The sequence below is a fragment of the Buteo buteo genome, chromosome 8 (assembly GCF_964188355.1).
Source record: "Buteo buteo chromosome 8, bButBut1.hap1.1, whole genome shotgun sequence".
In the NCBI taxonomy this organism is placed as follows: Eukaryota; Metazoa; Chordata; class Aves; order Accipitriformes; family Accipitridae; genus Buteo; species Buteo buteo.
In genome coordinates, this window is record NC_134178.1 from 660,437 (window position 1) to 675,055 (window position 14,619).

The following is a 14,619-nucleotide window of genomic DNA, read 5'->3' on the forward strand; positions in this document are numbered from 1 at the left end:
TCCCATTCCTGCAAGTACCACTGCATCCGCTCCTGTGGGGGAGAGCAGGGAGATCTGGACCTAATTCTCTTGCATGTTACACTCTGAAGGCAACACACTGCTGCAAAGTGAAGTGCAGCCAGGTCAGGAGCTTTCTGAGACAGTACTTACTTACCTCATTCAGCCTTAGTAAATACAATGGGCATAAAGTGCTTTTTGGGTACAAAACAGTTGCAGCCTAGCCTGTCTTCAAATTTTAGTAAGAAAAGATAAACTAAGTAAAGTAGCAAGGTTTTATTTAATAACGGTGTTGAAAGCAGAAAAAAAAGCATCCTTCCCAGTTTATCATGACAGAATGTAACAGCAGCCTAAGCTTATGATATACTGCTGTCTGTCTGAAACCTTATTTTCTATGATTAAATACAAAACACTTTTCCAGAAGTGTTTTGTAGCTTGACACATGAATGAATAAATATGCACACACTTAGCTCTTGTGCCTAGGGGAGGGGGGAAGAAAAATCTTTAATAGTGCAAACGAAATTTACAGTAAAACATTAATGGCATTGGTAATATTGAATGTATATTTTTAGCATGGATTTATTCTGATCTATGCACCATGAGGCTCAGTCCCACCTTATTCCAGTGACAAAAAGTCTCCACCTAAGGACAAACACCACTGCACATGGTGGGATCTCACTTCCCACCGCTCATTTCCTTGCTGCGGGTGTGAAGCAATGAGGTGGAAGGGGACAGCGCAGCCCTTTGGAGTCCTCGCTAGGGTGTGCGACAAGACAGGGGAGCTCAGGAACATGGCTGACGGCCTCCAGCTTAGGCGTCCCCCTCCAATGACGTGCTCCTGAAGCTACCCAAACATGACCTAGAAGGACGCTCACCTTGAGGGATCACTTCACGAGAAGGGAGGTAAAGGTAAGGCCGCGGTGCTGTGCTTCATGCAGCAGGTGGTGAGATGAGGCTTTCAGGGACGCAGTACTGAAGTCTGAGAGGAGCCGAAGAAGAAAAAGCCTGCCCTGTCAGCTGCTAGCGGCACACAAGAACCCCCTAACAGAAGAAGGGGGTGGCAGGAGGAATAACTGTGAAACATCTAATGGCAGGAATAAAAGCCACTCAAGACAAAAACTGAGAGTAGGAGAGAGCCCAGCTACTTGTACTTAAAACCAAACCATTCTAGCTGAAGCTCTTCTTCCATAATCCCCTACCACCAATCTTTATTTCTTAATCCCACAATTTTATGCAGTGGCTACTTAATATTACAGCTGTGAGCAGTCCTTTGAGCAAGGACCACATCAGTCTGCAGCTGAGTGCCCAAACTCTTGCCCTACAGTACAGAGGCCACCACTGGAGGCATCACTCTTTCTCCAACTGTCCGGGCAGCTCTGCCCCTGCCTCTGGACTGTGCCAGAAAGTGCCCAGCATTGGACCTGGACCTGCCCAGGCTCCCACTTCACTCAAGCCCCTGGCTGTTGCTGGAGGGGTGACCCAGTCCCGCAGAGCCCCGTGCCGCAGGGGCGCAGCCCGGGTGTTTCACTACCCACCACAGAAAGCGACTGCCCCTTTTTAGGACTCCGGCCTGCGCTGCTCACCTTCGCCTCCCAGGAACTAGTGGGGCTCTTTCCCTGAGGAAGGAGACTACAGTTAGCAGGAGAGAAGCCAGACAAACTTTGTACCCCAACCATCCGGTTTTCACGTTTACTTGTAGGAACAGCAGCCAGGGGAGATCAATGCCCCTTCTGATCTGCCTGGTCTGACAAACTCATGTCCTTCACACAGCAGCAGGGAGAAGGGAACAGCGTGAGGCAGCGAGGAGGGAGGGCGCTGGCCCCGAGGAGCTGGGTTGGGGCCAGTATGCTCCATGTGCTCTGAGCTGGACACAGCTCATTCTTCTGGCCAGCCCCTCACCAGCCCCGTTTCTGGTTGCAGGCATGCCTGGCTGCTCCCCAGAGTTGTGTAGGTGCTTCTGTCCCCACTGTGGCAAACTGCTTAGGGCAGCAGTGCCCATCAGACTGGAAAGACCAGGTCTCAGGTGGGTCTATTTTAATTCATTAATGCCCTTGTGTCTGAGGCACAGATGTGTCTGTTTGCTTTGCCTTCTTCCTGTAAATGAGTTTCCAGGGACTTGAAGTCAGCCCTGTCATCCTCCACTGGCTCCCCTGGGAAGCCTGACAGGCAAGTCCAGCCTCTGCCAATTAGCTCAGCCCCATACAAACTGCAAAGAAGTCGTCACATATTTTCACCGGGAGCACACCCTTACCACCACCAGCACTAGCTCTGCTTTGCAACAGCTTTGCACACAGACAGAGGTGGATCCTCAGCAAAGCAGGGCATCTATATAAAACCTTAGCTGCTTAATTAGGTTTGCACTAAAATGTGACTCTCCAATTGGAGCAGGTTCTTCAGTCTGAGTAGTAATGCGGTAGCAAGTTGCAGCTCTGCCCAGCCTGGAGGTAACATGAGTTTCCCTTCCATTGCCCTTGTGTTTCAGAATCCCACCCCTCACCACCAGCTACCTCAACTCTTCAAACTGCCACATAAGTACTTTCCAAGTGCCTGCACTCCATGTGATAACTGATCATGATGATCATAAATATACCAAAACCTAGGTCATACTACGAATTTCAAATTAAAGATACCAATGATACTCCCATTACGAAAAAAAAGTGTCAAGGGGTGTCCAGGTATGGTTGGCCATAGGCTCGATCTTTTCAGACTTCAATGCAGCTGCATGTAAAACCAACCACACCACCCTTCCCTTCTTGTTTCTGAAAACAAGATCGCACTGTAGGTAAGATAAATAAATAAATAAATAGCCTGAGGGAAAATCATCTTGCATCTCTCACAATCCAGGATTCAACAAGAAAAGCAAAGATAACTGCTATTACTGACTTCATATGATACTGGATAGAACAAGAAACCATCGCACAGGCTCTCGTGTGCTCACACTCCGCACTGTCACATCTGTCTGCTTAAACTAAGCAAAGAATTTTGCTTTCATTTACTGGGTAACAAGCTAAATGATCTCTCACAATACATACAAAAAGGAAAAAAACAAACGCCTATAACGAAGGCAAACCCCTACAAAACAGGCACCATGCCAATAAATAACTTCCACATCCAAGTGCTAATTGTACCCGAAACGTACCTTTTTACTAGCCCCTCAAGAGGCCCACAGTTTCATGGTGGTGAATACAGTACATGCCTCTCTCAGAGCATCCAGTCCAAGGGCCCCCAGACTCTCCTGGTCTCTACAAAAACACGAAATCACCTCCTACAGCCTCCCACACCTTTGCTCTCTTGAGCCAGTGTCCAGATGTTGTTACAGCAGCAGCGACCCTGTGGAGGGACAGCAGGAGGGGTGGCATGGCCATCAGGACCTTAGCCTCCCTAGAATCATGGGTGTTGGCGACTGGCAAGCAAGACAGGGGTTTACTTCCCTCCTTCATCAAGGTATTTCAGGTATCTGTATAAAACTGGAACCAAAAACCTCGTTCTCAAAAGCACCACATACTATTACTACAAAAAAACCAAAACAAGTTTTCAAGTCTGGCAAAAACAGCATAGTTATGAAGAAGCGGAGGGGGGTCTCACAGAAATATACTTATCATTCAGGCTTATTTGCACAGAAAATACTTATTTCTTACAGGCCATGTGTGCTCTTTTCCCCTCTACCTGGCAAGACATAATTGCTCTGATCCCCTCTGCTTGCAGGGCAGCAGTGCCAGCACACCCCCACGCTGCTGAGGGACCCCGTGGCTGCGGAGAGGGTAAAGCTACAGCCACTTTCATAAGCTGCCAGCCAGATGCGTGCTGGCTGTCGGCAAAACCAGCAGCACTAGCGCAAAGAAAACCACAGCTGACACCTGGGGTAAAGCAGGGTTTTCCCCTCCAGAGGTAGCCTACCTCTATTTTCAGTTTAAACAGCTACCCAGCCATTTCCCTGCAGGACACACCTATTCTCCTTGCAGCAGCTGGAAGCAGCTACAGAAACTGGTTTCCAGTGGAAAGATTCAAGGTGCAGGCACTAAGCTGGGAGCTGTCTGAAGGGAGACTTCCAGGCAGCCCATTCCTAACTACATGTGACAAATGTGACTTCAAATAAAAAAAAAAAAAAAGAAAAAAAGAAAAAAGGGAAAAAAAAAGAAAAACATCAAAGCCTTCCATAAACTCACGCAGTGCTGGAAGGGTGACAATTACACAGTACTTAACTCTGAGGCTATTTGCAAGGGAAAGGATCGGAAGACTTGGAAAGGGTGCTCCGGTGGAAGAGGTCGATCTTGCTCCATTCAGAGGAAAGGATTATAGGCATAAAACTGTCTATCACCCTGAGGAAGCTGGAGTCTTGAGATTTTGCCTCCAAAGCCCTGGGGAGGCAGGGAAGGAAGCTATTTTGTTCAGATTAAAGACAGATGCAGCTTCCTGAGAGAGGCTATCCTCTCAAATTAGTGGATATTGTATGACATTTGTCTCTAGTGGCATTAGCCCTGCACTGACTAGGTGCGAATGAGATGAGAATCAGGATAAACATGTATGAGAAATACCACCCGGTTATTTCAAGTTATTCCTACTCCTCTAATTTACATTTCCCTGGATGTCTCACACTGTGCATTAGTGATTCACAATAATGTACATTCACACACAGCAGGAGAAAAATTAATGAATTCCATCACTTCCCTTATTTGGGAGACTTTATGCCTGAGATACAGCTCCCTTGTTTTATTATGCCTTTTGATCTCCACAGAGTAATCTGTTTTCCCCTTGGCAGAACTGTATAATTCTTGCTAATTTAATATGAATTACATTTACGCACTTTGGGCAGAATAAGCCTCATTATTTGTTATTGCTCACACAGTCTTAAAACCAAGCCAAATTCCACCTACCTGTGCCCCACATGCACGTAGCATGATGACTACTGTAAAATGCTGAGGTAGTGCACGGCACACATACATGCAGCAACTAAACAAGAGGTTCATGACAGGGAAATCGGGAGAAAGAGCTTCTGAGCCTTCCGTCCTGCATGAGGCATTGCTTATTGCATCGCACAGCCTGTGCTAGGCAGGAAATCATGTAAATAAATAATTATGGCTTTTGTTAGGTACGTCATGGTGCCATAGGCCCCACTTGGAGCACTGTCATAAAAAAAGTGGCAAATTCCTGTGGCTACGTCTTTCTCCAAGATACTACCAGTAGCTCCGAATGATTTCTGAAAAGACACAAATAAAGAAATAAGGAAAGTTAGGTATGCATGCTTATTTATTGGAAAAACCCCACCACATTATGCTTTTGCGTTTGTGCTGAATACTGAAGCCAATTCTCCTTTCCCTCATGAAAACCTTAATCAGGATTATCATAGGACCCACATGACTTAGTTGGATCAGTGCAAGTAAATGAGGAACATATGACTTCACAGATGTTTGTCCTTTGGGGCAGGCGGGATTACTCAAATATTGGTAATTCTAATGCCTTGGTAAAGCAAAACTTCACTTCAGTCTACCCGCTTACTTCAGAGCTTGTTAGCCACTACAATTTTATTCCCTTTAGATCTCTCGCAATTCTTAAATTAGTTTTCCAAATATATTTCCAGAAGATACTTAAGTGATTTGGTCTGTCTTTGTAGGGGAAAGAATAAGGATAAGATCAAGATCATCACACATATTAAAAAAGGAGCAGGGCACAAATTTCAAATGTGGAAGCTTCCCACCACTGCCCTTTGAACTCACCAGCTCCTGCAGAAACAGGTCATTGGCCATGTGCACGATTCGATCCACGTGGATGATGCCCCCAATGCTGTTCACCTCGATGTCAGAGAGGAACGTGAGAACGAGAATAGCTTCCACCAAGAGCTGCCTGTACTCAGGCTGGGGTACGTGGTTCAGCACCGACTCCACGTGCACAGCAAACTTGATTTCACATGGGGTCATCTGGCAAGTTTTGAGTGGAAATGGAGACAAAAACTGACACATCCAAAAGACTAGTTCCCCACATCCTGCAAGCACTTAAACATACGCTCCTCTCTACACGTGGGGGTAGACTGACTGAAGCGAACAAAATGCTTGCGCAGCTTTAGCACTTACAGAAACTTTCTGTGTCGCTAGGCCCTGATCCTGCAAACAGTTACACAACTTCCAGAAGACCGCTCCAGCCCTGCAACCCATCACACACACGTTTTGGTTACATACAGGACTGCTGATGCTTAGCTGACAAATTAACTCTTTGCTTCTCATGCTGCGGTCTCACACACTCTGCCTTTTAAGTATCTTTCTGGCACCGCAGTTAGTTGCAAAGCCAAAATTACTGTCAAGTTTTAAAAATAACCACCTGCTTAGAGTGAATGCTTTTCCACAGGAGATACAGCTATTTTGTTTGTAGAGCAGCCTAATTTGCACTGGCATAGTTCTATGGATGTTATGTGAAAGGCTGCTTCCTTGGGAGGTTTGCACTTAACTTCGTCTGAGTCCTTCTAACAGCAAAATTAGACACTGTCGAGGTCTGACAGGCTAAAAATATAAGCCTGTTTATCTACACAATAGGAATAAATAAAGCTTTCTATTCTGAAAACAAAAGGTTTAAATTTGGCAGAAGATTCCAGCTCCTCTCTTCAGCTGTTGCCACCATCCCTCAGGAGAGAAGGAAGCCAGAGACAAATCTGAGGGCACCAGACAGGAAAACAGTCTCAGGCACACAAGCAACTCTCTTGTGCTGATGGATTACTGTTCATGAGAGTTTGTTTTATAGATGTGAATTCAAAACTTGTCAGAGTGCCTATAGACAGAGTGGCAATCCAGCTAAAGAAAAAAAAATTAAGGAAAAGTTATGGATTTAAAGAGTCAAAGCTTTGGTTAGAAACAATCATCCTTAATTGGTATTTACTTTTGAGACTGTGACGCCAAAATACACTGGCTGCTGTTGCAGCATACTAAAAATATAAGTAGCAAGCAACACGCCTGCTTTATTCCAACAAGGCCGTACTTTCTTCTCACCCTGCCTGAAGGACTGCCATCAACCACCTCTATCAAGCGCTGCTCCGTGGGCGCGTGGGGTCAGTGAAGGCGTGCAGAGGGCAAGCTCGGCAAAGGGGAAAACCTGCCACAAACCCGCGCCCAGGCCTGCCTGGCAGGAACTCATCCACACAGCCCCAGGGAAGCTGACAGAGGTGCTGGGGGAAGGTCCAGATCTTCTACCCTTCTTAAAACCAAGGATCTGCAACAGCAGCCCCGCTGCATTGTACACTGTCAAACCAAACATTCAGTCATGGGGCTAGAAAATTGTTGGCATTTTACTGTACCTCTCTGGTGGTTGAAGAAGGAAGGACATACCCATCAATGGACAGACCATGGCACTGAAACAAAAACATTTTGACAATAAACAGAAATTACAATTCTTGCAAGTAAATCTGAGGATTCGCTGTTCTAAGCCAATATGTAACAACTTCCAGTTAAAAAAAAACAGACAAACACAAAACACCCCCCCCCCCCCCAAACAAAACCAACAAAACCTGTTGAAAATATTACTTCACCTTTGCTGAAGAAGTTATTATATAACCTGGCAAATGTTAGAAATAGCCTGACATGACACGTAGAGAGCGTGCTGAGTTTCAGTCCAGCTACGGAAGGTGAGGAAAGTACTTAGAGAGCCACTAGAGCAAGAGGCACACAAAGGAGGAAAACAAATCAATGAGCACATTCTGTGGGAAAGGATGTAGAAATAACAGATAATGCAAAAGTACAACAGACCATAGAAGCGAGAACCTTTATTTTTCATTTTTGCTAAAACAACATTTAGTTAAGTGTTTCAGATCCAGGGCACCACAACTCAAGGATGTCAACATGTTGCGGTGCTTGGACATGGGCCACCAGCAGTGGGGGAGAGGTAGCGTTACAAATACCAAGTGGTATACAAGAAAAGAGTGACAAAACCTAAATGGTAAGAAGGCAGGCTAAGGAATGACACATCTAGGTACCTGAGGTACAAAAATGCACCAAGAAGAGAGAGATTTTACAAGTAGTCCAAAGAGAGTTTAAGAATGAAACATTGAAGACAACTTAAATAAGCACAATTGATTTTAATTGCCAGAAAAACCCATTCAAATACTCTCAGCTATTACGTTAGGTCAGGACAGAAGTGATGCTCACTCTACTAAAAGATCCCATTAGTAAATAGCCACAAGGTCACATATGACTTGTTTTGGCTGACATCAACACTAACAGCTTCAGTGTAAGTGATTTTAGAAGGACAACCAAAATCAACCTAAGCTGGTGATGCACATTTTTCCCAACTGTGTAGGCATGAACAGCTCAGTGCTGCAAGGTGCCAAATGCTGGCTTTCGTCCAGCAAAGCAGAAGAACAGGTGCATAATCACTTTGAAATGAGTAAAAATTCATAATTCCCCTCTCCTCCTTCCTGGAGAGCTGCTTCAACACATTTCCATACCCCTGAACTCCAAGGTGCTGGCAAGGACTTACTTTTCACTTAAAAACAAACCAAAAAAATGTTAAGAATGCCATAAAGCTCAGAAAAGCCAGCAATTGAAGACATTTTGGAAGAGTCAGTGCAGTTTCCCAGTTCATTCCTCACAGCCCTTCTGAACTGAAGTACATGCACTGCCCTGCCTCACAGTGCCCCACAGCAGCACTGACCACAACCTGCATTAGGCCACGGGCGACGCAGAATGGACAGCGATGGAACAGAATTGTTCAGCCGAAATTCAGCGCTGATGGTTTCAGAGAAAAATACACTTTCAAACAAACACGTGAACTTGTATTAATGGAGCCCTTTTATGTTCACGAGACACACTCCTACTAATGACTCTAGTTTCCACCAGTCTTCCAGCTGAAGAGAACTTCAACTCCCAGTGACATACCACCACCGGACCACCACCTCCCCAAGTTACCGTACAGCTTTCTTGCTTCCTGCCCTCCTCAGCTGTCAACTTACCTTCTGAAGGATTTTCCACACTTTCTCATAGAAGCCAACAGGAACTCTGTTAATAGCACCATCAAGCCTCCTTCTGCGCAGCCACTGTCCTTTTCGGTCACCCCAGCTAGTGTCTCCACTGGAGCCAGTTGGAGAAGTACTAGTGGGAGATGATGGAGTACTGCCCTTCTGTAAGAAACATTAAAGCCTTGGTTAGTTGCTTTCTACCACCCCAAGTGCTACTCCTGGTGAATACATCGTTCTGTTACAACGCTACCTCAGAACCAGCAGAAAAATACAGGCCATGATGTCATACAAGATGATGGAGCAGGATTGATCCCTTTCTCTCCACCTTCACTTCTCCAGTACAATCATTTCTCAACAAAACAGGCACGCAGTTCAACAGGGTGTAACCAAGTAAACTTCACCGCTCAGTTCAACACAAGGCTTGACTATTTTAACAAGCATGAGTTGGCTGCGAGGGCAGTGTCACTGGTGTGCAAGATGGTGGGATTTGCAGGTAGGTCTGGGCTCAGTGTCATAAGAGAGCCAAATGGGCCACGACTCCAGCAAGAGAGGTCCTCCATGCAAAAAGTTCCATTAAAGTAGATTAAAAATTGACTTCACGTGGTCATGTAATCATCGTGCCTGCCTCTCTGTAAGTATCAGTCATCTTTCCTTTATTGTCACTACTGCTCTATTATTTTATTCTACCAGACTTGGAGACTAAATTAGACAGCAACTCATCTTCAAAGTTGTGGCACTACCACCAAATTCTCATTTCCATTTCCATGCATGCAGCCTGCCTACTATTTGCACTCCCAAAGATCATGTGCTCTTCTGTTTTCTTGTTCCTTTTTGCACACCTATTACTTTCAACCCAGAAAGGACTACACTAACAGCCCCATTTCAAATCCCATCATCTCTGAATAAGAAACCGCCTGAGCAAATACTGGAGGAGGAGGAAAATAAGACCAAAAACTGTACATTTGCAAAGGGTAGGCTCACTGATTCTACACAATCAAGCTCTGCAAAAAGACCAGCAAACGAAAACAGTCCATTTCCACTCCTACTGGTATCAGTGAGGCATAGGTGGTGTTCCCTTGATGTTTTGACACTTGCTATTCCTTTCCACTGCACGCTGACCAAGACAGACAGAACCTCCTCCATCCTGTTGAGCAGAGCTAGGGGATGCAGGAGGTCAGCAGGAAGGTCAGTGCCGAAGTAGAGAAATCCATCTGCATACGATAATTAATCTGGCTACTCAGGTGGTTCAGAGAAGCAAAGATCTCATTGAACAATTCTGTGCACTTGACTCAAACCCACAATTGAGGCCTGCCTTTCTGCGCTGGTATGGGGGAGGAGAGAGGCAACAGCAAACCAGCAGTTATCAGGCCAGGCCACAGGGCTCGTGGTGCTCTGCAGTTGTGTATTTAGGACACCTGGGAGGTGTGCCATCCCAGCAAGCCTGCAGATGCAGAGAACCATGAATCACAACTGCCAGTTCAAAGTGCACGTGTAGCTGCAAACTTTCCATGTCTTCATGACAGATTTGGAGCCTCAGACTTACTTTAAATTGTTGAGGTTTCTGTTGGTAAAATATTTAAACAATTATCTTCCTCCTTAACAGCAAGAGCTTAAGAAGAGCTACAGTTCTCTGCCTTGAAAGAAGGTGACTGCTTGAGGAGAGACCCATGACCATAAAGTCCCTGTCTCAGCAACCTGAAGCTATTCTGAGTTCATGACTATCCAGGGACTGCCAGTGTTTATCAATGCTACATTACTTTTAAATACCGATGACACCTATAACATAACCCACCATCGTGTAGCTAAATCTGCTCTAGTGCTTTATCTACAACTACTTAAGCTTCAGAAGAACTAAGTGGATCTAAATGCGAGACTCAGCTTCTATTAAAAGATTACTAATCAGAATTGGTTGCCAATGAATATGAGTAAGACAAAGAAGTAGGGTTTGAAACAAGTTGTTACACAGAAGTCACAGGAGGTGTCTAGAGCTAAGACCCGCACACACACACACACACAGAGGGTGAAAAGCAGGTGCAGGGCTGCAGACGGTGTTTTACCATGGAAGTGAACATGCTGCTGGACATGGAGTGGCCCTCATGAAAGAACTACAAAAGAAAAACAGACACCAACATGTCAGACAGCCAGCCATGACAGAACAGGGCACAAACACAGTTAAGTAACTTGTCCATGCAAAGGCAAGAAACATGGAATAAGCTCAGGTACTCAGGGGAAAACTGCAACAGCCCCTGGCCTCTTGCAGTGCTGCACTTCAGCTAACCTGGGGGCAGCACGAGGCAGACCCCACCATGCCAGGAGCCTGTTTGGCAGCCACAAGCTGCTCGTGCCATCCACTGAGCTCCAAGCATCACCAACACAAACTATCACAGTTTAAAATGCATGCAAAAGCTTCCCTGTGACTCAGGGCTGCGAAAAAACCCAAGCTCCCCACTTCCATTCCCCATTTGTTGCAACATCAGCAGCTTCTCTTTGCACGAGAAGGTCATCTTGCTGCAGAAAGTCTGTGGGCTGCCAACTGGGTGGGCACTGCTAAACAAACAGCTGCAAGGCAAAATTTTTGCTGAAAGGTGGATGGAGCACCTCAGACTTACAGCACTTTTCTCTAACTGTCCACCCCAAGCCACACCTCCTAATTAAGTGTTCGTGGTTCAGACCAGGCAAAGGCTTGATGTTCAGACTCAAGAAACGACATCAGCAAATGAGGAAGCTGCAGTTGCTCAACAGCTGAACACTGGTGCAAAGAGATGTTAGTACAAGTACTTGAAATGTTCCTTGTAACACAAAGTTGACCCCCCCGCAAATGACATTGAATTAGTATCTAGTGAATTATTCAGAGAATGCAGTGAGATGCAGCAGGAAGCAGCACCAATGGCAAGGTGGAGGGAACAAAAATAAAACCAGCCAAGTCCTCCTCTGTGCAAAATACCAAGTTTCCACCTAATGCAAAAGCAGTGCAGGAAATACATTTCCAACCCCAACAAAGGTCCAAGTGTTTCAGGTCAGGCCCACCTCTGTACTTAAAATAACGCTGCCACCTAGTGCCTAGTCCCTCTCCTTTCCTGGAAGGGTCCTGAAGCCAGCCACCCGCTGCACCTCAGGCTGAACCCCAAAGTTGCGTCAGGGCGGTGGAAAGCAGCTAGCAGCACCTTCAGAGCCACAGCCGCACCACAAGGCTCGGCCAGGACGATGCTTTGGCAGTGGCATGGCTCAAACACGGCAAGCAGGTCTCGTGAGATGGACACCACGCGTTTCACAGGTGCCTTTGCTTCCCTGCCTGATCATGTCCTGTGAAGGATCATTAACTGATCCTTACTGTCGTCCTCAAATGCTCCACGTCAAGACCACGCAGAAACACCACTCCTTTCTGAAGGCTTACTGAGCAAATCTGTCTCGCACCATCAAAGGAAAACATCAAATGCTTCCTTAGAAACTTACAGAAATGGCCTCAGATTAAATGAAACAGGTTTTCTTGTTAAGAAGGTCTTTAAAAAACAGGTTTCTAATATAGAATTACAACATGGTTTGCGTTGGAAGGGACCTTTAAAAATCATCTAGTCTGTGCCATGGGCAGGGACACCTTCCACTGGATCAGGTTGCTCAAAGCCCCATCCAACCTGGCCTTGAACACTTCCGGGGATGGGGCATCCACAACTTCTTTGGACAACTTGTTCCAGTGGCTCACCATCCGCATCGTAAAAAATTTCTTCCTCATGTCTAACCTAAACCCACCCTCTTTCAGTTGAAAACCATTGCCCCTTGTCCTGTCACTACAGGCCTTGGTAAAAAGCACCTCTACATCTTTCTTATAAGAACCTTTATATATTGAAAGGCTCCAATAAGGTCTCCTTGGAGCCTTCTCTTCTCCAGGCTGAATAACCCAGCCTGAAAAATATAGAACCATTCTTAGAAATGTATTTTATTTGACTACTACCTTCCTATTTATCTAGAGCAAAAGAAAATTACTAATAATGACACAAAATAGAGAAACAAAAACCATAACAAAACCATCAGTCACATTCATTCAGAATATACTGGTTGTTTTCTGTGATATCTCTCCACATACTCAGTTACCGTGTAATTTAAAGTACTTTGAACTTACATACATACATATATATATATATATTCTAGCAGCAATCATCCTCCATTCCTGAAGAAACAAAACAGGAATAAAACAAACCAAGATTTCTTTTCCTAGTGTACCTTTTCCAAAAGGCATGTGGACCACTTCAGCAATTTGGGCAGAGTACAAGAATGAACAGTTTGCATGAAAGCTTCACTTTGTACATCTGACTTCTCCTTAGCTAAAGATGATAAAAGAGCTGTTTTAAAGTTGCTGCCATGAATGCATTAGAGTTTGTTCCAAGTTCTTCTATATTCAGCATGTGAAACAAGAATAAAAAAGGAAACACATTTTTGGAGGAAACATTGCCTTGCTGCCTTCTATTTAGTGACCAGCTTTAAATCAAAGGATCTTTGGAAACTTCTGTCATTTACCAAGAATAAAACCTAACATAACACAGTTCCGGAACAGCTGGATTTTCTGATGAGCATTGACAGAAAACTCTCACCTGCTTCATCTCACTCTTCAATTTAGTAATACCACTTCTTTCTGTTTTCGTTGCTCCAGAATGCCCCATTTCATGAATAGAAATCGCAGGGCTAGATGAAGAGGAATCTACAGGTCGCACTAAAGGAAGCAAATGGACATTTTATAAAATCTAGGGGTAGAAAAACAGGCAAAATTGTATCTAGAAGTTGAAGATAGACACATATCCTCTCAGAACTGAACAATGCTCTTGGTGACAGCATCCCTTCAAATCACGTCAATAGTTCAAGCCTGACTGCATCAAGTAAGGGGCCTAGATCTGTCCTTGGATATCGGGGCCTGATTTTCCAACACACTGAGCAATCATAGCTTTAAAAAGAGGTCAGAGGTGCCATGAATCTGTGAGGGCCTAAGAATAAATGCAGGAGACGGTTGACGTGCCAGTTGGGAATATCTGGGCATCAGAGACATGCTCCTTGAAGGTAGGTTAGATATGACCTTTTTATGATTTTCATTCTGGTCACATAAAATTTCTTCATTTTAAAAGTTTGCCTTCATATCACTGAAAACTTGATACAATCTTATTTCAACACAGGACAGCTTCCATTATATTTGTTTTGTTTATTCCACAGCAGACGTACACATGTACTGGCCACCCATGATTAATACATCACCTGTAACTCTATTTTACTTGCTGAGAGAGTAGATTCCTACTTACAAGACAATCTAACTTTGTATTTGTAGTTCTCACTTAACATATAGAAGTACCCAAGTGGACAACTTACAGCTTCTTTCCACTCCAAACTCTTTTCCACTGAGAATATGGTGTAGGAGATTTTTCATATCAAAGGGGCTTAGATTCATCAAACTCTCCGAAGCTTCTTCACCTAGTTAAAAAAAAAAAAAAAGACAAACATCACTATAGGTGGCTTTATAGCTTTATTCCTAAGTAAGCTGCTGCTGAATGAAGTTCAGTCACATTTACCTTTGAGGCTAATGCTTCCTTGAAAAAAATACGTAGAGTCACATTTCAAAGAAAATACATTTCAGGACTAAACAACAAACACTGCATGGAAATAACACTATTTGCATTAGTGAATATTATGCTGCAGCTTGTGCAAAA

The 14,619-nt window shown here is 44.6% G+C and overlaps 1 protein-coding gene across 1 annotated transcript in view; it reads right to left on the minus strand.

Moving 5' to 3' along the window:
* Window positions 1-258: 258 nt before the first annotated feature.
* PHKA2 (phosphorylase kinase regulatory subunit alpha 2) overlaps window positions 259-14,619 on the minus strand; it is a 47,705-nt gene continuing 33,344 nt past the window's right edge. The window contains exons 26-31 of the mRNA XM_075033387.1: window positions 14,282-14,383; window positions 13,519-13,637; window positions 8,927-9,094; window positions 7,277-7,330; window positions 5,712-5,912; window positions 259-5,194 (exon numbers count right to left, since the gene is read on the minus strand). Of these exons, the coding sequence (XP_074889488.1) occupies window positions 5,021-5,194; window positions 5,712-5,912; window positions 7,277-7,330; window positions 8,927-9,094; window positions 13,519-13,637; window positions 14,282-14,383 (818 nt within the window). The 3' untranslated portion in view covers window positions 259-5,020. The remainder of the gene's footprint in view (window positions 5,195-5,711; window positions 5,913-7,276; window positions 7,331-8,926; window positions 9,095-13,518; window positions 13,638-14,281; window positions 14,384-14,619) is intronic.